This window comes from Heliangelus exortis, chromosome 12 (genome assembly GCF_036169615.1).
Source record: "Heliangelus exortis chromosome 12, bHelExo1.hap1, whole genome shotgun sequence".
In the NCBI taxonomy this organism is placed as follows: Eukaryota; Metazoa; Chordata; class Aves; order Apodiformes; family Trochilidae; genus Heliangelus; species Heliangelus exortis.
In genome coordinates, this window is record NC_092433.1 from 20,712,155 (window position 1) to 20,734,232 (window position 22,078).

Below are 22,078 nucleotides of genomic sequence, written 5' to 3' on the forward strand. Positions count from 1 at the left end.
GCAAGACCCTCAGAGATCATCACTTCAACAAACAAGCTCTAGGAGAGCGGCCTCAGGGTCCCAGAACACCCTGGTCATCACTGCTGTCTCCACACCCTGCACGGAAACATCTCCCCTTGGAGCCCAGGTCTGTGCAGGAACCACAGGAGCTTGTCCAGGTTCCCACCAAGGACACCTTTTTGCCTCTCCAGACCTTTCCAGAGTTCCTGCATGGGGCACAGGCCATGAGCACTGCTATGGAGGGTGACCCAGTCGTGCCTGGGGCACAGAGAGCAAAGGAGGCACTAAGCAGAAAACTCACTATTCAGCCTCCCCTTGCTCAGTCTCTTTTTCTCACTCTTTTGCCAAGGAAAATTTCCAACCAGATCCCTAAACCACTAAGTCCAGTCAAAACAAACTCCCTGTTACTGCCAGCTGCCATAAGGATTTACTTCGCTGTGCCTATAAATGTTAATTTAGCAATTAATGACAGCACTGATGAGCAGCTCTGCCCTGTGCCACAGCCCACCAGGATGACAGTGACCGTGTCCCCTTGCCACAGGGGCCTGGATCCTGCCCATCCGGGTGGCTGCAGCCCCCAGCACTGGCTCCCAAGGTCAGGCTCCCAACCCAGGGAGACAACAACACTGTCACTGTGCAGAATTAAAATGTTTTTGCTGTTAACTGCATGGGGTCAGTGCCTGCTGTGTGCCTGCAGCAGAGGAACCACATTGGGTTTGCCACTGGGAGCTTCACCACTGGAGATTTCCCTCCACAGAGGCGTGAGAGCCAAAGATTCATCATCCCACCCATCTGTCTGTTTTCTGACATAAATCACCAAGTATGACATCCCCCAAGGGGCTCAGTAAAGAGGCACTTGTTGAAATAAAAGGTTGCTGCTGTGCTGGCACAGCCCTGGGCATGGCAGTGGTGGGGAAGCAGCCCCAAACCCACACTGGGCACCACACTGCTCACCCCACTGACCTTGGGATGCTCACGGTCGGGTGGAGGGATCCTGCTGTAAGGTTTTCCTTGCCATTCCCTTTGTCTGTAGCAGGAAGAGCAAGGGGAGCTGGCATTGCACAATGTCCCACCTAAACCCACCCCCTGGGGGCTTGGGCCAACACCCAGCTCCTGGTGCCATTCCCTGCACTCATGTGCCTGCACCAGGAGGTGCTGGAGGACCCTCAGCTGGGGGAGATGCTGCTGGGCCCTGCTCAGCCCCTTGCTCCTTGTTCCAAGATGCAGCTGCCTTGCAAATAAAACACAAACACACACATGATTCTTAAGTGAAGAATCTCATGAGAATGAAAGGGTCTGAGCCACCCCCAGGTCCTTCCAGATTTAATGATGCCATAGGGTTGGAAACATTTTCATTTTAAAAATACATGCTTTGGAATAATCAAAAGCACAAATGCTACATAAAGCTAAATTTAATTGCATTTCAGTTTACTGCTGCAACTGAAATAGCTGTTTTTCCAATAGCTCTCTTGAATCCCAACTTTACAGCCCCCATGATACAAGAGGTCTGGCAAAACTTCAAGTCCAGACCAGTGCTTTGCAGATGGAGCTGCAGCCACTCGTGAACTCTCAAGTAAGGCCCGTAGCAGGCATTACAAACTAGAAAGTCAGATATTTGGTCTGGCTGCTTCTGCATGGGAAATTCACTTTGTCCTAGAATTTTTTCCTAGTCCTCACCTCCTGCAAAAAGGCCAATTTTGATCAGTTCACAAAAACTACAGAGCTGAGCAGTCCCATGCACACCTGACCTGGAAAAAAGCATGTCAGTGCTTTGCATGGGCTTTAGATGAGGCTTGGGAATATACTAAAGGTAGAGACAGAATGAGGAGTGCCTCGCTGTGCTTCTTCACTGAGGATTTACCTGAGTAAATCCTCAGGTGTGAGGCAGCATTCCCACAGAGCCAACTATGTGGTGTGCTGGTTTTCAGGGGAATGAACACTGAGAGTAAATATTGGGGAATGAACCATACTGAAGTCAACAAGTCTTTGGAGACAAAACATGAGGAGGCAAGTGGTGCACAAAATTATTTGGTACCAGAGACATTAAAAAATTCACTGTGTTAATGAGTTTGGTGATTAGTGGTAACACTGCAGTGCCACCCATCCTCAGGTGAAATGCTGCTACACTCCTACACCACCAGTCACATCATCTGAGTGCCTAAACCATGCTCTTGGGATTGCTTTTCGCTAGCTAAAAACAAACAAACAAGCAAAACCAAACCAAAAACTTGTTCTCAGATTGAATGTAGCAAACAAAGTCATTTAAAAGCAGAGCCAAAGCCCCTGTCACTCCAGGCACTGCTGCTCCTCCAGCACCCGGGCTGGGGCTCTGCACAGAGCTGCTCCCATCGCTGGGGTTTTGTTTTGGAAACTTCATCATCAAAGTATTGCTGGGAGGGAAGGAAGAGCCAGAAAAGCTGGCCTGCACACAAGGAAGTGAGGGAGGAATAACTTGGATGCTGCAGTCTCAAGCTTTAGAAACATTTGCAATACAGAAAGAGAATTCACGTGAGTTTATGCCACGTTTCAGGACCGTTGCTTCTTTTATCTGCTTTGTTTGTCTAGGAACACTGAGCTTACTCAGTTTTAGGATCCTTTTACACTGTAAGGTTCATGGGATTCAAATAATTTCCTCCAAAGAAATCCTCTACTTCAAACCAGTGGCCTCCTGCTTCTCACCATGCAGAACCCCAACTCATGCTCATTCAAGTTTTGTAGATAAAGTCTTGAAAAAGAGCCTGAATTTGTTGGCATTAAAGCAGCACCCATCTCCATGTTCAGCACCATCCCTGCTGCAGCACTGAGTCCCCAGCAGAGCCTCTGCCCGTCCCCTGCCTTTTGCTCAGAGGATTGCATCTCCTGCTCCAGGGCTGGTTGCCCAGGGGATGGAGCAGAAACACTCCTCAAATCTATCAGCTTAAAACTGTTGGAACTTGAGCAGGCTGTGGGTCACACTGATCCTGTAATCCAGGCTGCTCCCATAACCCTGAAGGTCCTGCTCAGGCTCATTAGTTAAAGAAAGCAAATACTTTCTGCAAAAGCTTTCATGAACTGGGAAAGCAATTTTCACCTGTGACAAAAGCTGAGGTGGAAAAAGTTCCAATCACCCACCCCCATGCCAGTTTTCAGAAAATTGAACCGTTTTGTTTCGGTTTTAATCTTGTTTAGACTCTGAAGTATCCACAGCTGCTATTCTATCATTTCTGACACAGGACATCAGAGCCCAGACACCCTGCCCCCCAGTGCACCCCTCCCAGCCCTCCCAGCCCAGCCCTGGGTGCTCCCATCCACCCACCACAGGGATGAGCTTGGTTCTGGAGCCACCGTGACAGAGTCAATTCCTTATCATTTCCTCCAAAACACTAAGGTCCTGGGGCCAAGAGCAATATTGGAATAACCCCTTCACCCTGCTCCAGTAGCTCAGCTGCCACATCCCTGTGTTCCTGGGCAGCCTGAGCTGGAGGGGTCCCAACCACAGCCCTGGCTGCCATCGGCCTCTCCGGGGCACGGAACTGCCCTGGGACAGCAGCCAGGAATGTCCCAGCCTGGGGGATTCCTTCTGTTTCCAGAGACATTCCTGCCCGAGGAAAACAACCTGCTTGTCAAACTCCCCCTCACCAGACCCAGTAACTCCCCCCAACCCAAACCCCACACCCCAGCTCTTGCCCTTCAGAGGGGGACAGGGAGCAGGAGCAGTTCCCAGGAATCACTGCCTTTTCCCAGGGATGCTTGGGGGGGGGGGGTGTACATTTTTACTGTCTCTGTGATTATTTTGTTTCAAGTTTTACCCTCCTGCCCTGGCCTGAAGGACTGCTCCGTGACTAAATTAATTTCCTCCTGAGAGGATTTTCTGCCTGGAGCCAGCGTTCCCAAAGCCTTCTGGATGCAGCCCTGCATCCCTCCCACCCCCAGCTCCAGCTCACCAGGGCTTCAGCAGTTCCCCATCACCCCAGGGAGCTGCAGCCACTGGGTCCAGCTCAGAGGCCCTTCACCAGAGATGTCCATTACAATCAAGAGGTGCATTTTTAATGCAATTATTTGAAAAAACAAAAAAGATGGTAAAAGGCTTTTATAAAGGGTTAGAGGGGAGGCAGGGATTGCAGTGTGCAGGGGGGTGGCCGGGCAGCTCTGCACCTTTTGAGGGAAATACAATTTTTAGTTATGCTGCTTTAAGACTGCAGCTCTCTCCACTCCTGTACAAGAGGTTCCCACGCAGCCCCTGCCACCACCAACCCCCCAGGACAGGGAAATATTTTATTTTACCTCTGAAGTGTCAGGGCTGTGCAGTGACTTCCCTGTGGTCCCATGCCACCATTCCCAGTGGTGGGGATGCTGCAGGTCCCTCGCTGGGTGATGGCAGAGGGGAAGATCCTCCTCAGGACCCAACACCTCCAACCACGATGACTTCCATGTGTGTGAAGGCAAAAAAAACTCCATCTCAATCCCACAGCCCGGGCTGAACACTGAAACTCTGCCTCTGGTTTAGTGCAGACCCATTGGAGTGATTTATAACCATGGAGTGGAGTGTTACACAGCTGCTCATCTTCAGCCAGCACACATAAAACACACTTGGCAGCAGGAAGAAATCACAAGGTAAAATTAAGAAACCAGCTGTCAATTAGCTCATTTAATCTCACACTCCAGTTTGAAAGGGAAGATTCCTCAGGGCTCCTGTGCCTATAAGCAGCATTCCTCACCTAGGAACAGTAGCTTTGGTTACTTATTGGTACAGTAAATCCAGGTGACTCTGCTGTAGCTGGAGACCTTTGCTGTTATCCAGCAAAAACCTTATCGCCTTCTTCCTATGGCCTGAAAATTTAATTTCTCCTCTTAAAACCTTCCAGATGTTCTTTGTTTTGCTTTGCAGTTCAGCTTTCCTCATGCATCTGCCTTCACACAACTTCGTGCAGAGTTTTTCCTGTTGGCAGTGTCATTATTATTTGCTGGAAGTATCAACCTTTAAAATTGCCATCAATAAAAATGTGACTCAATGAAAGATGTGAAGATTTTTCCAAGAACCAGATCTGTGTCCCTGAGAAGTGAGGCTTCAAGCTCCTTCAGAGAGCTGACAAGCACCCCTTGCCCCTCAGCCCCCTTCCCAGTGCTGACCCCACCAGTGCCAACCCAGCTCTGTCCTGGGAGGGACAGACAGAACAAACAGTACAGGAAAACAAAGACGTTCCTTTTGTCACCCATCAGTCCCAGCTCTCACACTATCCAGGAGGAGCTCGTTACCCCATCCCTGGGTGAGTCCCAGGGTTAGCAGCAAACCCAGCAGCTCACTGGCTGCACTTGGGCAGAATTTGTCCTCCCAGAGGCAGCTGCTCAGACACCACTGCTCCTGTCTGGGTGTTTGTTTCTCCCTGCAGAACTGCAAACCCTTCCCAAACCAGAGGCTGATTCAGTACAGGTGGGTGTGTAGCTGCTGTGCCAGAGGCTGGAAGCCACCAGTGACATCCCCAGAGAGTTTCAGAGGAGCTGCTGGCACCAGGGGGTCCCCAGAGCCCCAGCAGATTCAGAGTTTCCATTGGAGAGGAGCCAGGCAGCTCTGTGCCCACTGCAGGGCATGGCAGCAAACACAGCCACTCCTGTCCCCAGCCCTGTCCCCAACCCTGTCCCCAGGCACTGACAGTCCCTGCCAGCAGCCAAGGGGGGAATAGTTAAGGCTGTTTCTGCCTGCACTGCCTGGTATCAGTGGTGCTAAATGCCAGTGGTGCTGGCATTTAGGCTCCCAAACCTTCTGGGTGTTACTGAAAAGGTCAAACTTCAGAAAAAAAAAAAAAAATTAAATGCCTGAAGTGGGTTTTGTTTTTTTTTTCCTGCTAAATGAACCTTTTGAGCTGGTTTGGAAGGAGGGTGGGCTTCACAGTTTCCTTTTTCTGAGCTATATTCTAGCAGGCACAAAACCCCCAGTGCAAACCCAGACCAGTTTCTAATAGATGAACAGAAAGGTCACCGTTCAGAAAATACAAATTAGGCTCCACATCAGTCCCAGCAGGCAGAGCTAACACTGGCTGGGATTCACTAAACCACAGACTGAAAGGAATGATGGTTTTTTGCAGACAGAGCAATGAACACCCCAACAAGGGAGGACCTGGGGGCTCCCAAGAGCCTCCCCAGCCCCAGGAGGAGTTTCCCACCTTGCTCTGCTCTGGAGGGCAAAGCTCAGAGGGGCTCCTCAGCACCAATTCCCACACAGTGAGCACCTCACAATTCATAGCGTTTTATACAACTTCTGTACTGATTTTTTTTGCCAAGTCCTTTCTAGCCCATACTTAATAAATTAGACTATTTCTCCTTATTGAGTACTGAAATACATTTTCATCTCACATCAGTAGTTACTAACAACAAACTTAACTCAGCTATTTTCTGTGTGTGACTGTGGGTATCATGACCACAGCAGAGAACACAAAGTGGTGCTAACTTAAATAGAATTAAACATAATAATAAAACCCTCCAAGGGATGCTCAGCAGCTGATGTAAACTGGTCTACATGCCATGAGTGTCAAACACACTGGCCATAACACACCCAAACATTTTTACTCTTCTCTGGCTAACTGCACAAGATTTAAATCTGTCTTCTATTAATTGCTGTGGTTAAAAGCAGATCTAAAAGCAGAAGTCAATAATTACTCTCATGCAAAAGTTTAGCTTTTACTAAAACAAAGAGTTTCCTGCTTTTCCTCTGCATTTATTTACCTCAATGGAATTATTACAGGTTAGATTCACCCCACATTTACCCCATTCTAACAAAAAACACTCTTGAAGAGCTACCTCATCTTTAACAGTTTTGAGAGCAAGAAGTCCAGTCCCAATTACAGCTACAGCTTAAAGCCAAAAGACACAGCTGCCCATGAATGGCTATGACAGCAGCTTTGGGGCTTCTCTAAGAACAATTTGAGTACTTTGCTGACAAGCTGTTATTTTTTAAAACACACCCTGTTGTTCAGGTTTACTTTGATATTCTTGCATTGCTTTACTTCATTACAGAACTCCATCTGCTAAGCAAGGCAAGACCTCTTGATGTCAATACTTACTTTAAACCTAGAATACTTTGTTGTTCCAGCAACCTGGCAAAAAATGGAATGACTTAAAAGTGAAATAATAAAAATATTTGTGAGGGAGTTTACACAGACATAGTCCTGCAGAAGAGAAGTGCACCCTGTCCCTGGGCTGAGCCAGGTAATGGGCATCAGGATCTGCCTGACCCCCCAAAACCAGCCTCATAATTGCTCCCAAGGGGGCAGAGGGAGTTTTTGCAGGACACAGCAGGTCCTGCAGCACCGGGCAGACCCCATCCCTCTGCCAGCTCCAGGACCCTGCACCTTGTGCCCCCTCTCAGGGGGGTTCAGATTGGTTCAAGGCAGTCTGACTGACAGCTATGTGAAAAATCAGCATTTTATTTAGTACCCAGATACACTGCAAACTGGGACAAGCCAAGAAGCATTTCCCAGGGACAATCCTTCTGCAGGGCTGGAGCCTTCCACCACTGCAGCACTAACTCTTCTTCCTCTTGCTCTTGGGAAGCAGTTGATCCTTTTCTGGAATTTGGAGCCGACGTGATTTTCTTTTGTTAATTCTCAGACCTAGAAGACTGATGCTGGAAAGAAAAAGAAAGAAAAAAAAAAAGAGGAAAATATTAAATATTGCTTTGAAGCTCATCTAAACACAGCAAATCCTGCAGCCTGTCTGAAAGCACTATGAGCAGTGTGTGGGCACACACACACCTGTGTGGTACTGGTAATGGTGAAAAGAAAACTGCCCTGTGCTCCTGTCCAGAGGAGATGGCAGCCCCCAGGAACCATCCTGAGCCCACAGGGACTGGCAGTGGTGGTGCCTCTGTGCCTGTCACCAGGGAACACTTCGGAAGAAGAAGGAGCAGCAGCAACCCTTCAGTTCCTTGTCCATAAAGGAGAAGAGCACCTGGTGGTGACAAAGCCAGGACCATGTCATATCAGAAAAGGTCAGCTTGAAACAGAGTCATCCTCCCAGCCACTGAGTGAAAGGGTGAGGGGCTCTGGCCATGGTTACCCAAGAAGGAAAACTTGTGGGATCCCATCTTCAAACAGGCTCTTCACCAGGCACTCTTCTCATGTATGGGCAAAGAATTTTCCACTGGAAACTCAAATAAGTGTTTTCTTTTTAGTCAGAATTAATTTTAAAGAAAAAAACCAAAACAAAACATTAAACTAGCCACATTTAAATGAAGTGGCTAATTTCCATCATTCAGCCCTGGAGCTTAAAATTCCATGTAGTGTTGACATGAAAGGCACTGCTCATCCATCAATAGCTATTACTAGCTAAACATTCCTTATAAATGCACTCTCTATTTATCGTTTGCTAGGATGAATCCTTCCTGCAGGGACTATTCACTTGGCTTAAACTGGGAATTCACAACTGAAAACAACAAGGGAAAGCTATGAAATGCCAAAGTCTCTGCTGACTGCCACAAGATACAAAGACATGAAAAGAACAACTTGGATTTCTGAGCTCTGCTCAGCACCAGGATGGAAACAGAGCTCCTGCATTGGAGGCCATTAAGCACTAGGCTTTGATGCATGGTGGCATGGCATGGCATAGTGCCATCAGCATTAAAAACACAAAGCAAACATCCTTGACCTTCTGCAGCAACGTGCAAATGTTAGCACCTGGGTAAGTCAGACCCCCCCCTTTATCTTATTTTTGTATCAAGGAGGTTTTCTCATCCAGGGAGAGCAGCAGCAGCTCCATCAGGGGTGCACTGCCAAGGGCAGAGGCACATGCATGAGAACAGCTCTGCTGCAGCTGGCAGGGGCAGCTCTCCCTTGTCTCAGCTTCTCCACTCATGTCTCTGATGCCTCTCCAGACAGAAGACAGAAGGGAGAGACTCCCTTTTGGTCCATCCTGTGCTGTGCATTTTCATGCCTCAAGTCTCTAAAGAAGACAAGGCAGGGAGCTGCTGGCTGACTCCTTGGCTTGTGAGCCCTCCAGCTCTGGTAGCCACAGTTCCTCCTTTCCTGTCCTCATCACAGTTCATAGCTACAAATCCTTATGGACTGGCTTTTATTCAGGAGCCCAGCTCCTTGTGATCCAAATCACTGAAAAATAGCCAAGATATGATGGGCCTGATAGTTAGGCAGTGAGGTGGTTGCCAAGGCTCCAGCTGATCCCTGACCCCAGTTTATCAGGGTCACACATCAATAAACATCTGTGAAGGCAGCTGTACAGCAGCCCCAGGGGATGATCACCAGGGACTGGCATCTGCAGTCTGTACCACCAGGTAGTTTACACTTTACTCTCTGTCTCAAGGAGCAGCAGGTACTACAAAAGGAAGAGTGTTTGTGGGTGTCCATCCAGCAAACACCACTCACCCTCCCAAGTGATGCTGCTCTCTACAAGAAAGGCTTCATGATTACTTTGTTTTCCTGCTCCAACACTGACCCCTGACACCACCCTAACCAAGGCCTCCTCAGTGCTTCCATTAAAGCTCCTTAAAATCCATTAGATTATCTACAGACATGTTTTAAGAGTTTCCAATGTTACCTCTGCCATCAATCATGGACTTTCAGAGCTGTCACAATCTATTGACCACAAATGTATGTAATGGGCAATAGAGAATCAGAAGCAGCCTAAGAGAATTAAAAGCAATGTGGTTCTCATCATGCCCCAGGATCAACTGCCAAAGTGGACAGGACATTCAAATTTTAATTATTACCACTGTAGCACACAGAAAATGCACAGGATTCCACAACCTGGAAACTACTGATCTACACCAGTCACAAAGACTTTTCCACTCATATATTCTACTTACTTGTCAGAGGATGCTGAACATGCCTCAGCCCCTTGCAGATCTCTCAGAATGTCTGAACTGGAGCTGAAAGGGGAAAATAAAGCAGGTGTAAATTATTGTAGCAACACCTACAGCAAAGTAGGGCCCTGCTTAGCAAGGGCTGTGGAATCCCTAGGTGAGAGACTCCTCCACACAGTGCTGCCAAGGAGAAGTGGTTTCAACCAACAACACAGCCCAGGAAGCTCTGGATCTCACAGAATTTTTGGAGTTATTACTGGGTCTCTTTTTGTTATTGAACATGCAAGACAGTTCTCTCTGTTCTTGTCAGAAATCAAGGGGGAAAAACTTAACTACAAAGATGTTTTCTGCCTGTATTGTAAATAAAAAAACTTTGCCAAATCTCAATAAAATCTGCATTAAGTGAACACAATACTCTGGCCAGTTATTGATAAATAATTTCTATTGAATGTTCAGGTTCCGTGAGATGAACCATTGCAAAGCTCTCAAGTACATGCCAAGTCCCAGGGTTGCAGGAATCAACTAACAAACTGGAAAACACTCTTTTCTGGAAACTATGTTCCACCAAAGAAGCCTGGCAGCTCCATCCAGCAGTCTGTGCCTTATTGTAGAAATTACATCACAAACCACGTTACACAAACAGTTTGGAGATTTTAGTGTAAACCTCGGGTCAGCAGTTGGACATCAGCTCCCCTGGATTTACTTTAAAGGTTTTACAGCAAAACTAATCCCCTGCTTATTAGAGGACACAGACATAAATTGTAAAACTACATCCCCAAAGCCGTAACTTTATACACAGATATCAGAGCCCCTGCACGTTTGTTCAAAACACATCAAAGTGAGCAGAACATAGAACCACCAACAGATTTCAGTGGAGAAGAACAACACAGATTAGATTAGAGAAAGCTCTAACACATCCCATCTAGTCATAAAAGAAAAAAGGTACCAAGAATACACAAAAAGCACTAGTGCCATATGGAGGAAATTTTAACATGAAATATTGAAGTGAAAAACCTGGCAAAACACACTGTAACAATGGTGGTGGATGGGAAAAGTTTTGAAGTCCAGCATTATTTTTACTCTCCAGAAATATAAGCCCATCAAAACCTCATTTTCGGAACTGAAACTGGCTGCCCAAGGAATGAGTTGTTATTATATTTCTAAATCCTACTTTAATGTTCTAGCTACATAAAAAAAAAAAAAAAAAAAAAAAAAAAAAAAAAAAAAAAAAAAAGGGAGGGTGGGGGGAGAGAAGGGAGAAAAGCAAGGCTATTTGTGAGCTTTTAGTCCCCTAAACCAGAAAAAGAACAGATTTGATGCCTGAACATGATGTACTACTTTGCCCTGAAAAATGCAGCATTATTATCATTTGTCACCAACTGTGTCACAAGCAAAACAATAAAAGTGAAGAGATTTGGCCACCACTCAGAGCAATAATGTGAGTTCATAATTTACATGTGTCACTCACAGCCTATGCCTACCAAATTTAAAACCCAGAACAAAATGTCCCAGAGTGAGTGACCACCATTGCCCAGAGCTGGAGATGTGCAGGGCAGTCAGCTGCAGAGTCCCCAGGGAACCAAAATTAACCTTCATGCCATGATTGCACTGGCAGACCAGGGAGATATGGATGGAACTACAAATCCAGGCTGCAGGGATGTGACTTCCCAACTGCAGCTAAAAAGCCTTTTGTTTCAGAATTTCTTCAAACAAGCCATTGTTCCCAGCCAGTCACTCAATGAAATAGTTGCTGCACCTTTTCCCTCTTAAAACATCAATTTGTTTTACAAAGACTGAGCAATTGCTTCATTTTGAGTTGAAGGAATTATACACCTTGCCTCCACATGTAGGAGAGAAAAACTGTCTGCAAATTAAAAACTCCTTAAATATGACATAGCTGAAAAAACAATTATCAAAAAAAGCATTCTCAACTAGGAGAAATTTTTACCACTAACTAAATTCATATTTTAAAGTAATTCTTTTTTTTCCTCCTGAAGAAGACTCCTGAGCTTTTGATATGATTGAATGATTACTGATTAAAGTGAAGAAAATTAACTAAAAAGAAACAGCTACCCTGTTACATATGCTGTTTCTGTAAATTTTAGCCTGGGGGGCCCAAAGAGATCACAGAATTTAGAATAGTTTTGTTTATTTCTTCGGTGGCTTCTGCCTTCTCAATACCCCATAGCTATATCTACCTACACTGGGGCCAGGCAAAGCAAAGCACAGCTTCAGACTTGATTCAGACTCCAAATCCAAGACTATTTTCCACCAGAGGTTTTCTGTCCTTCTCTTTATTAAATGTCAGCATTCCAACCTAAGTGCTCACATCTCCGTTCCAGAGGAGTAAAGCTTCAGAGCAAACCCATTAAAGTTCTGAAACTTAAAGCTTCAGAGCAAACCCATTGAAGTTCAGAACCTTGAAGCTCCAGATGCCACAGGCTGGCAGAGCAGGGATGGGGTGTGAGGAGGCTCCAGTGACTTGGGCAGCTCCCCAGCTCAGCCTCACTTCCCTGCAGGATTAGTTTCCCCTGAGCACTCACAATCAACCAAGAGTGAACTATTCCTTTCTTGACCATCATTGGGATTTGATTGCCATTCCCTTCTTCCCTTCCCTTCTTTTTTTTTTTTTTTTTAAAAAAAAAAAAAACAAAAACAAAAAAACCCCAAAAAACCACATCACCTTAAAATAGAGAGAAAAAAGCTGACGTAAGTGTGAATAATGTGTCTTGTTCTAAAAATGAGAGGAGCAAATGTCTCTTTGAATTTGTTTATTCTAGGGCAGATTAAGTTCCTTCTTGGCTTCATGGTGAACAGGCAGTGTCCTCTAGCCAGGCCATCTTGCTGTGCACTGTGTGCTTTGCTCTGGCACATCCATTCTTTCCCGAGTGCTGGGCTCAGAAGGGAACTGCAGCCTCTCTCATTTTACCAGTGTGATTTGAAGGTGAATGCCCAGTTGCACGGGGGGAGGGAAAGCAGTTTTCTCACCTTGACCTGCCTGTGACAACCAGCATGAGCTTGCTGCTGGAGTGTCCCTAAGTCCTGTCTAACACCCAAGGTTAGCTGCTCACCACAAAGTCTTCCCTGGCTTCCCAGAACCTCCTCTCCAGCCTTGGACCTTCCCCAGGACCTCCCATGGAGGACTCTTGTCTGTACTAAACCTTACACAGGTTCTGCTGTTTCACTGCTTTCCTTGGCTCTTCCCAGGCTGTGTGGCCTCCTCTGCAGCTTGGGAACACACACCTGAGGCTCTGCCTTCAGGAAAGGAAAAGATCTGCTGGATCCACCTCATCTGCTTTCCTCAGAAGGCTGGCAACAGTTGGGACACAGAGGCTGAAACACTGGGGAGCACTGGTGTACTCTCACTTCTGTTCTCAGGGCTCAGAGATGTCCAGACCCCATGGCTCTGGACTAGGGAGGGATGTTCTGCCATGTATGACCCTTTCCTTCAGACCCATCTGAGGTCATCAGCTGTTCCTGTGCAGGATGAGTGCCTCAGGATGCTCCATCCCATGTGTTACAGCTCAGTTTTTGGAAGAAAGGTATGAATCAACAACATAGCAGAGAAGTATCATCATCCTTCCACAATGAACCCATATTTGAGGCCAAGAATCAAAGATAAAACACTCCTATCTCACACTGAAATATACATCATCTCTGAGCCAAAGCAAGCTCAAGATTTATTAAGTCAGAAATGTACTGGAGAGCTGAAAACAGCAGTGATCCCCTGATCAGCTCCTTGCCATACACTTCTCTCACGTGGCAGTGATGGCCAGCCTGGAGATCAGGACAACACTGCCCTTAAGCTCGGGCTGGATCAGCTGCCAGGGAAGAGCTCTCACAACTTTTTCAGCCCTCCCATCCTGTCAGCAGTCTGTGTGACAGCCCCATGTCTGCTCAGAGGTTTTCAGAGGATTGCTGCCATCCAGTGAACTCCAGGATAACTGAACACAGCTCCCTCTCTCTACCTCTTCTTCCACTGCTGAACTGAAGTCCAAGTTCTACAAATCACATAAACCCAAGGATAAGTGACCAGATAAATCCAGACCTTAGATGCTGATGGATGGCTCCTAAACTCACTGCCAAAAAGCCCCACTCATTGCAGCTGAGGCCCCTTGCCTGGGCACCAATCTCACCTGGCAGACACTGCTGCTGCTCGGGCTCTTCCAGCAGCACAGAGATGAACAGGCTGCAGACACAGCACTTTTCCACCAGGATTTAAAAATTAAGACACTGGGTTTCAGTGTAGCCCTCGGTATCTCAGGTGATACTGTCTATACTCTTGCAAGTCTTTCACTCCAGCCACCAGGAACTGAAATCTTCTTCTAACACAAAGTTTTAAAGATAAATAATTTGTTTTTAAAAAGCAACATTATCCCCATTATATAAAGTCTTCTGAATAGAGTACTTCCTCTACATACTTCATTGACTGGTTTATCATTGTCCCACTTAATTTCTTTTCAGATTTTCCTGTTGCTTAAGTAGCTGCATAAAATTTGGCTTCAGTCCCAGAAAGTAACAGAATGCAACGGGTCCATTCATGTGGAGCACTAAAGTTCTATGGAAGCTTTATGTATGACTTCCTATCTTTGAAAAATTGTCCTTCAAAAGTCATGGCTTTGTTTTGGTGTTTATCTGTTATAAATCTTTTGCTCCTCTTGGTGAGAGACCCAGAGATCAAACATGTTTGGGTCAATGCTACAACCTCCACAGGTGGCTGGTATCATTTTTCCAGCAGATGTAACATTTTCATTTCCTCAAACTATCAAATTTTGAGTAATATCAGTACATCAATGACTACTGTACAATGCATGAATTTCTAATATTGACCAAATGCTCCCCTAGTAAATATTGCTATGACACTGACAAAAGACAGAAGGTCTTATTTCGGAGAAAAAAAAGAATAATTCCTTTACATGCAGCATCTTTTAAAAGACCAAATATTTCAATTCTCCATCTTCAAGACTGTTTTGGCTTTTTTTTATATTCTATTTGCTATTCAAAACCTTAATTTTCTTTTAATCCATCATAACACCAGCCCTCCATTTAGAAACGTTCTCTTCATAAAAAAACAGCACGCACATTTCAACTTCCAAATATATTTCAAGTTTTGACATTTCAATATGAAAAGCATTTGCCCTTGTCAAAGGATATCCTCTTATTATCAGAAATAAAATACAAGCCTCAGAAAATCATTACTTGGTACAAAAGCACAATGCTACTTAAACTCTCAAAACCTAAATCATTCCTTTTTTTGAGTTCTGCTGTATTTATTTCACCACAATCAACGAAACATTAACTCCATGGTAACCAGAAAGTGATAAAATAAACTCCACGGCAGAGATGTACATGGCTACACCTACTTTTGACACTGCCTGAAAACCTGGCCATAATTCAGGTCCATTTTGATCATTCCAGAACTGTGCAAGCAGCATCCTTGGAGCAGGGGCTGTGCAGCCCAGAGCTGGGCTCCAGACCTGGCAAAGCCCATCCCCAGGTACTGCACAGGGACATCAGAGCAGCTGTCAGGAACAGAAACAGGAAAGGCAAAAAGCTCATTTAATTCTGTATTTGGAGAGGATGTGAGGCCTACCATGACGTTTGGTTTCCTAGAAGGGAGAGGGAAATGCAGAGGAATGTTTTTCAGAAAGGGATGGTTTGGCACCAGGACACGGGGCAAAGGAGCAGAGCCCTCCCTGCCCCACCAGGCATCAGGTGGCACTCCAGCTATGCTTCCTCTGAATTATTATTGGTGGTTTCCCCTCTTCTTGAGCAGAGTATAAAACCAGGGGTCTGGATGGCAAGGCTGAGAACCTGAATAAAGCCCTAAGGCACTCCAGAGCCTGACTGCCCAGCAGGTGAGTTTAACACCCAGTGTGAGGGGAAAGAGAGAGGCAAAAAAACAAGCAACCAACCAAAAAAAACCCCACTACTTGGTTAAACCTGTTGCTCAGTGCAGAAGAGAGCTTTTAAGGTTAAATAAACTGCCCTATATTAAAAAAAAAAATAATTAAAAACTCACACCACACATACAGAGCAGGGCAAAAGGGAAGAGAAACTTCCAGAGGGATTCTGAAAAAACAATTGTGTGCAGTTCTGTTCCTGTTCCACAGGAGCTTTATTTAAGAGTAAACCTCAGGGAGCTATTAAGGATGTTTTATTGAAAGAAGCTGCAGGTATCCGTGGTGCATACCCACAGCTCTGTACAACCAAGAGATTCTCTGGGTGATTCAAGAAGTCTAGGGAAATATTTCACTTGGAAAGAGTGAATGCATAAAAAGAAGAAATAAACAGTTCTGCCTTCAGCCAGACATAATGCAAACAAATGCACAGTTTCCAACAAAATCTGCCAGCTTGGTTCATGAAAGCACTCTCAGCTCATTAGTAAGTGCCACATGCTAATACCCTGCAGCAAAACATCCTCACAATTTTTTTTAGACACACATCCACCCAGTCTGGCAGCTGATACACACAATCCTGCAGAGAGGAAAAGGTGAAGAATCAAAGTTTAACTGTCATGTCAGGGGCCACGGGGAGAATCACTTGTAATGTCATCCACACACCAGGCTGGCAGAGGGACAGAACTTAATGATCCCTCAGATGAGCTAATACAAGCCCTTTCTGCCACCCAAGAACTCACTCTGTAAGATTAAAATTCCAAATTTTCCAGGGTTCTTAATGCCAAAAGGTTTATTTGCAATAAAAATTATAAATTAAGTAAAATAGGGAAGAACAGGAACACCTTGTTTAAACTCTGGATGAAGAGCCAAGCTGGAGGGATTTATTCTGTGGAACTACAATAAGAATCAGAGCCCTAGGGCAGCACACCAGCAGGCAGGGTGAGGATGGAGCAGGTCCATCCATCATCTCCACACCTGCCAGATGTGACATGGTGTGCAAATCCAGGAGAGCTGGCCCTGCTTCACCCTGGGGGAGAGCTTCTGCCCTGCACAAACCTGACCTTGGGATGCTCTGAGGCTGCAGGGACACAAAACCAGTCTGTGGAACAGTGCTTTCTGAGCTGAAGAGTTGTGTTCCCTGGCCCAGATCACCATTCAGATCCCCAGGAGCAGAGCAAGAAGGGCTGGTGACAACCCAGAGCAGTGCAGGAATCTGCAGGAAATGCATCTCCCCCTCCAGTTTAGGGCTTTGAGCTCTTGCTCCACCTCTAGCTCCCTCTAGCTTGGTCCTGCCCCAGCTCCCAGGGACACACCAAAGCCAGGCAGCTGCAGGGCTGGGACTGGGACCCCCTGGCAAGTCCTGGGAGCCACTGCTCAGCACACAGAGCCCATCCTGACCATCCTGGGGGATGTCAGAGCAGAGGCTGAGGGAGATGGGCCTGATCAGTCCTCAGATGAAAAGGCTCAAGGGGATCTCACCAATGTCCAGGGCACTGGACCCTATTTTAAAAGCAAAGAAATTAGCAAGGTAACAGTTACCAGCATCACAGGGAAGGAAGAAGTGTCCCCATTTCCATGACATCCTGAGGAGCTTAGAACTGCTTCATAGGTGTGTTACACATGAACAGGAAAGACAGAGACACACTGCCCTTACCAACCTGAGTGCAGCACTGGGGCAGAACCAGACCTACAGGGAGGAGGGGAAGGGGCAGATGGAGGGGAACACAGGGATGCTGCACAGCACAGCTCTGAGGGCAAGCACAAATTTAACCATATTCTGGAAGAGAAATAAAACAAAACAAAACAAAAAAAGCCAAACGAAAATGTAACCATATTCTGAAAGAGAAACAGAGGAAAACAAACGAAAAAAAAAAGCCAAAAGTGTAACCATATTCTGAAAGAGAAACAAAGAGAAACCAACAAACAAACAAACAAAAAAGCCAAACAAAAGTGTAATCATATTCTGAAAGAGCACCCAAGGGGCTTCCTGCCTCCAGGTAAGTGATCTGCCCAGGCAGCATCTCTCTGCTCACAGACAAGTATTTACTACATGTTCCCATTTAGTTCAAGTTAATGGAAACAGGCAGCAAAACCATATAAACCATATAAAAACAAAGTAATTTAACATTTTATGGTCTCTAAACCCCAGCTGATCTCTTCCCTATGTCCTCCTAGGCTTTCATTCACCATTTAGTATTTACCTCTGTGAAAGGCAACATCTTTAAACCAAATTAATGTAGAAAATTTTGTTTCTGCTATACTTTTCAAAAACTAAATTGCCCTTTAAATAAACCATTATGAAGCCAAGCACTATGGCATTCATAATATTTGTAGAAAGAGGAGAAAAAGGCATATACTATGGGTGTATTGAGTGAGAAAATTAAGAAATGTTACTCCTGGCTCAGACCTTCAGCTGCTTCCTCTGATTATCTCTCACTTTATACATGGGAAGCTTTTTTCTCCCCAGCAATGCAGACCTGCAAAAGGTGCCCTCACCCCTCATCTCTGTCCTCAACAAGGGATCAAGATTATTACCAGGATTAACTCTCTTGCTTTTAGAGACATAACAAAAAACAATTATTCTGTAATTGCTTTCAATGACTTTTTCACCTTTCCTCCAGAAACTGGAGGCCCAGCAATGAGTATTGCAATAGGATATTTATCTACGTGCTCACTGCTGTCATCTTTGACAATGGATCACTCGTAGATAGCAAATTATGATCCATGAAGTAAATATCTTAAACAGATACAACCCACCTTCAAAAACTAAATAAATCTTACCAGCAATAATAGCTGAACGTCCCTCCACTAAAATTGCTATTGAACTATCAAAAGCACAAAATCTTACATTATTTATAAAGCCTACCTTGATCCTTCATTTTCTGAAAGCAAATAAGGCAATTTCAAGAAGCAAAACTAAATGCATGAAGAAAGAAAAGTAAATTACTGTCTGCACTTCAAGGTTCAGTGGCACTCTACCACTGACTGCAAGTAACAGGTCATTTTAACTCTATTTCTTACAGCAGTACTCAAAAGAGCTATTAAAAGACTCAGACTTTATCAGTTTTCCATCTCTCTACATAAAACCTCAAACAGAAGGGAAGATGATGCAGTGAAAGAGAAACACCAAATGTTTTCCTGCTTCCACAAACATTCCACTCACTGTTCCTACATCCCAAGGAACATTCACACTCTCACCCCTCTATTAAATCTTTACAAAACCATTAAGTGAATTCTAAACATATTTCAGCTCAGTTTTTCCAGCAACTGAACAGCAAGGAGCATGGAGAAGGAATCAGTAACCACACAGAGAAAACAACCCTAAGAGGTAGAATGTACACACTGCTCAAGGTTTCTGGTGAAGATTCCCCATGTTTGGTCTAATCTGGTACCACGCAGGGAGAAGAGACTCATCTTGGCTGACCTGCTTGTTGATCCAGATGACAGTGAGAATGCAGGAGAGGCTGATCTGGGGCCTTCCTCCAAGGAATGAGATTCAGTGCTTCTGCCATCAGGAGGTTCTGCTTTGGGTACCTGGGCCTTTCCAGGGACCAGAGCTCTGTGATGCTCTTCTGCTGTATGTTCTACCACAAAGCAAGGCAGAGATCAGCAAGAATGACAAAGCAACATGCAATTGTTTAAATTTCTGCAGTTTGGAGGTAGATTTTAACAAAAAACCCCAACTTTTAAAATAGCTAAATACCTCATTCCCACCTATTTGCTTCCTGAAACTCTCAGAGTTTCAAATGCTTAACTTCTTTCCTGCAACAAACCCACCCTCTAAGAACCAGGCTGAAACAGGAACATCCCACTGTTAAGAGTTTCAAACAGAAAAAAAGGAGAGAAATAAAGGGTAAGGATATTTGGCACTTTTGGTAAGATGGAACTTTGCTTCAGAAATTATCCAACACTCAATGAGACAGTGCTGCTCCCTGCTTCTTATTACCTGTGCACTCCATCCACTGCATGAGGCAGCAGCACAGCTTTAAGGTTTTACAGATCAAATTAATTTCAATATGAGAACCATCATGCTTTATTTCCTTATGCACCTAAGAAATACCATCTCAGTCTAGATGAATGACGTTTCCATTTTTTTAATGGGAAAAATAATTTATACACAACACATATCAGACACAAAGTGGAAGCCATTCAATTATTTTTGAGGAAAATGTTTTTACCTATAAAAAAATGAGGCATTCTCTGAAGAGATACTTTCTACCTCTCTGAAGAGAAGACAAACACAGACTAGAAAGTATTGTATGTAAAGATAAACTATTTTATGCCACAACCATGGATATTTTCACATTAGTTACTTAACTAGGAAGTTGCATGGGACATTAGAACCATACTGAGACTCAGCTCATTAATAATCCCTGCTCTGGCTTCTGTCCACCTTCAGGAACCATGCCATATTCCTGTTCAAACCACTTTGGCTTTTTTATCTCTCAGAATTATTTTGACTGACCTGACCAAGCAGAACTGTAATTAAAGTGTGGAAGAGCTATACAATCTTTGAGGCTGGCTGCTGTTTGTCCTTTCCCTTCTGCTAAAATGTATAATTAAAAATCAGGAGCGTGGCTTTGTCTGTTGCAAACCACCAGCAGCTCAGTGAGTCAGCTGTCCAAATAATGAAACACAACTCTTGGAAGTAACAGGTTAAAAATAGCCAAGGGGCTGTGCAGTCACACAACCCAGAAGAGGCAGATCACATCCCATTATCAAATTCCAGTGGTGCTTCCCCTTAGGCAAAGCAAACCCCTATGTTTAAAAGTTATAAAGTAGGAAGACTGCACAATTCCACTACTTCCAGGAGAATCCAAATAAAGTGGGTGAGGAAGACAAGCAATGCAAAGCCTTTGCTCTTCTCAGCAGTTACACTTCCAACAACACTGCTATCTTCCCTCCTTTCACATGCTACAATTCCCATTTTAATAAAAAGGTAATTCCTGTTAATAAGGACACTGAGAAGACAGGCTCTAGGCTTTTTTTCCTCCACCCATAAATCTTGTGTTTGGCTCTAAACAGTTTACAAACAGGCAACCAGGTGCAGATGTTTGGCACAAGATTAGAAACTGAAATGTCAAAAATTATTGAACACTTAGTGCACAAACAGCTAATGAATATTTTGCAGGTTTCTCAGCACCAGGCAGGGTGGTGTCGTGTACTCAAGTCAACACAACACAGATTGATACACTGGAAGGAAGTTATTTTCTACCTGAGCACTCTTTTGGAAAAACTATTTGGCTTTCCTTCAGCTTCTCAAAGTCTGTGGTTCTGAGCACAAAGAAAATGATTACACAGAAGACAGAAGCCCAGTAATTCAGAGCAGCAAACCTCTCCTGAGAGCACAGATAGAAATTAATATTTCAAAGTCTGTGATCCCACTATCCAATAAGACATTCCTTCTGTTTCTGCTATAGAAGAGAATTATCACTGTAAATTATGTTCAAATAAGATAAACTTGATCCTTGAGATTCCTTAATTTTCACCTTTCACACGGAAAGGATTATACATTGCATCAAGGTCTGCATGGACTGATAAGAACAAAATTCATACTATTACACTGGTATTTTAATATATTCTTATTCTTGAGAGCTCTGCTAGAGGAGACAGCCCAGGAGTCAGCCAAAGATTAATTCTGTTCAACTGAGGAAGAGCAAGGATTTGAAAGAGCTGATGCAAACTCATCTGCCACATTTTCCCAAGAATACAGCAAGACACCCAATTCTGGCCACTGGAATTCTCTCCAGAGCTCAATATCTTGAAGGGATTGTAACTGCACAGGCTACACTCATTGAGGAATGCCCTCTGAAATGACACATTCAAAGATCTCTATTCACTTCTTGGAGTCTGTTTGATCTTTGTGCTTTTTGGGAAGCCCCCTGCTTATTAGTGTGGAGCAAAGAGTGGGGAATATTAAACAGCACCACTAACCTGTGGCCACTGGTAATTCTTTGGCAGCAACTTCTCCTTTGTTTTGAGCACTTTCTGTTTTCCTCTTCCCACTTTTCTTCCACCGATTCTTGACCTGATCCACCAAAAAGTGAAATTCATTTCTGTGTTTGTTTCCTGAAATGTAACAGTGTGTTACTGATCACTGACATGGGACTCTTAAGGCAGCCATAAAGAGTGAAAGGTATGTGAACAGAAATAAACACAAAACAATAAATCAAAAACATTTTAGATACAGCAAATGAAAACCAATTCATGGCTGCAATATGTTTCAGATCCTGTTAATGATCTGAATCTGTGAAAAAGCACATTAAAACTTCATTTTTGAGCAGAACTGTGCTTGTTTCTGCTCTGTATTATTTATCCTTTCTTTTTTCCACCCTAAACATGGCTAAGTATTGCAATTACTACTGTGACAACATTTAACATTGTGGCCACA

General features: G+C 44.5%; 1 protein-coding gene across 2 annotated transcripts in view; it reads right to left on the reverse strand.

Moving 5' to 3' along the window:
• Nucleotides 1-7,380: 7,380 nt before the first annotated feature.
• The window catches only part of RAD18 (RAD18 E3 ubiquitin protein ligase), a 35,222-nt gene continuing 20,524 nt past the window's right edge, over nucleotides 7,381-22,078 (reverse strand). The window contains exons 10-13 of one of the 2 annotated variants that reach the window (XM_071756385.1): nucleotides 21,622-21,756; nucleotides 19,112-19,271; nucleotides 9,791-9,853; nucleotides 7,381-7,600 (exon numbers count right to left, since the gene is read on the reverse strand). In XM_071756385.1, coding sequence (XP_071612486.1) covers nucleotides 7,498-7,600; nucleotides 9,791-9,853; nucleotides 19,112-19,271; nucleotides 21,622-21,756 — 461 coding nt within the window. In that variant the 3' untranslated portion in view covers nucleotides 7,381-7,497. Of the gene's footprint in view, nucleotides 7,601-9,790; nucleotides 9,854-19,111; nucleotides 19,272-20,902; nucleotides 21,027-21,621; nucleotides 21,757-22,078 lie in introns of those variants that run through there. The other variant, XM_071756386.1, reaches the window with a different exon arrangement.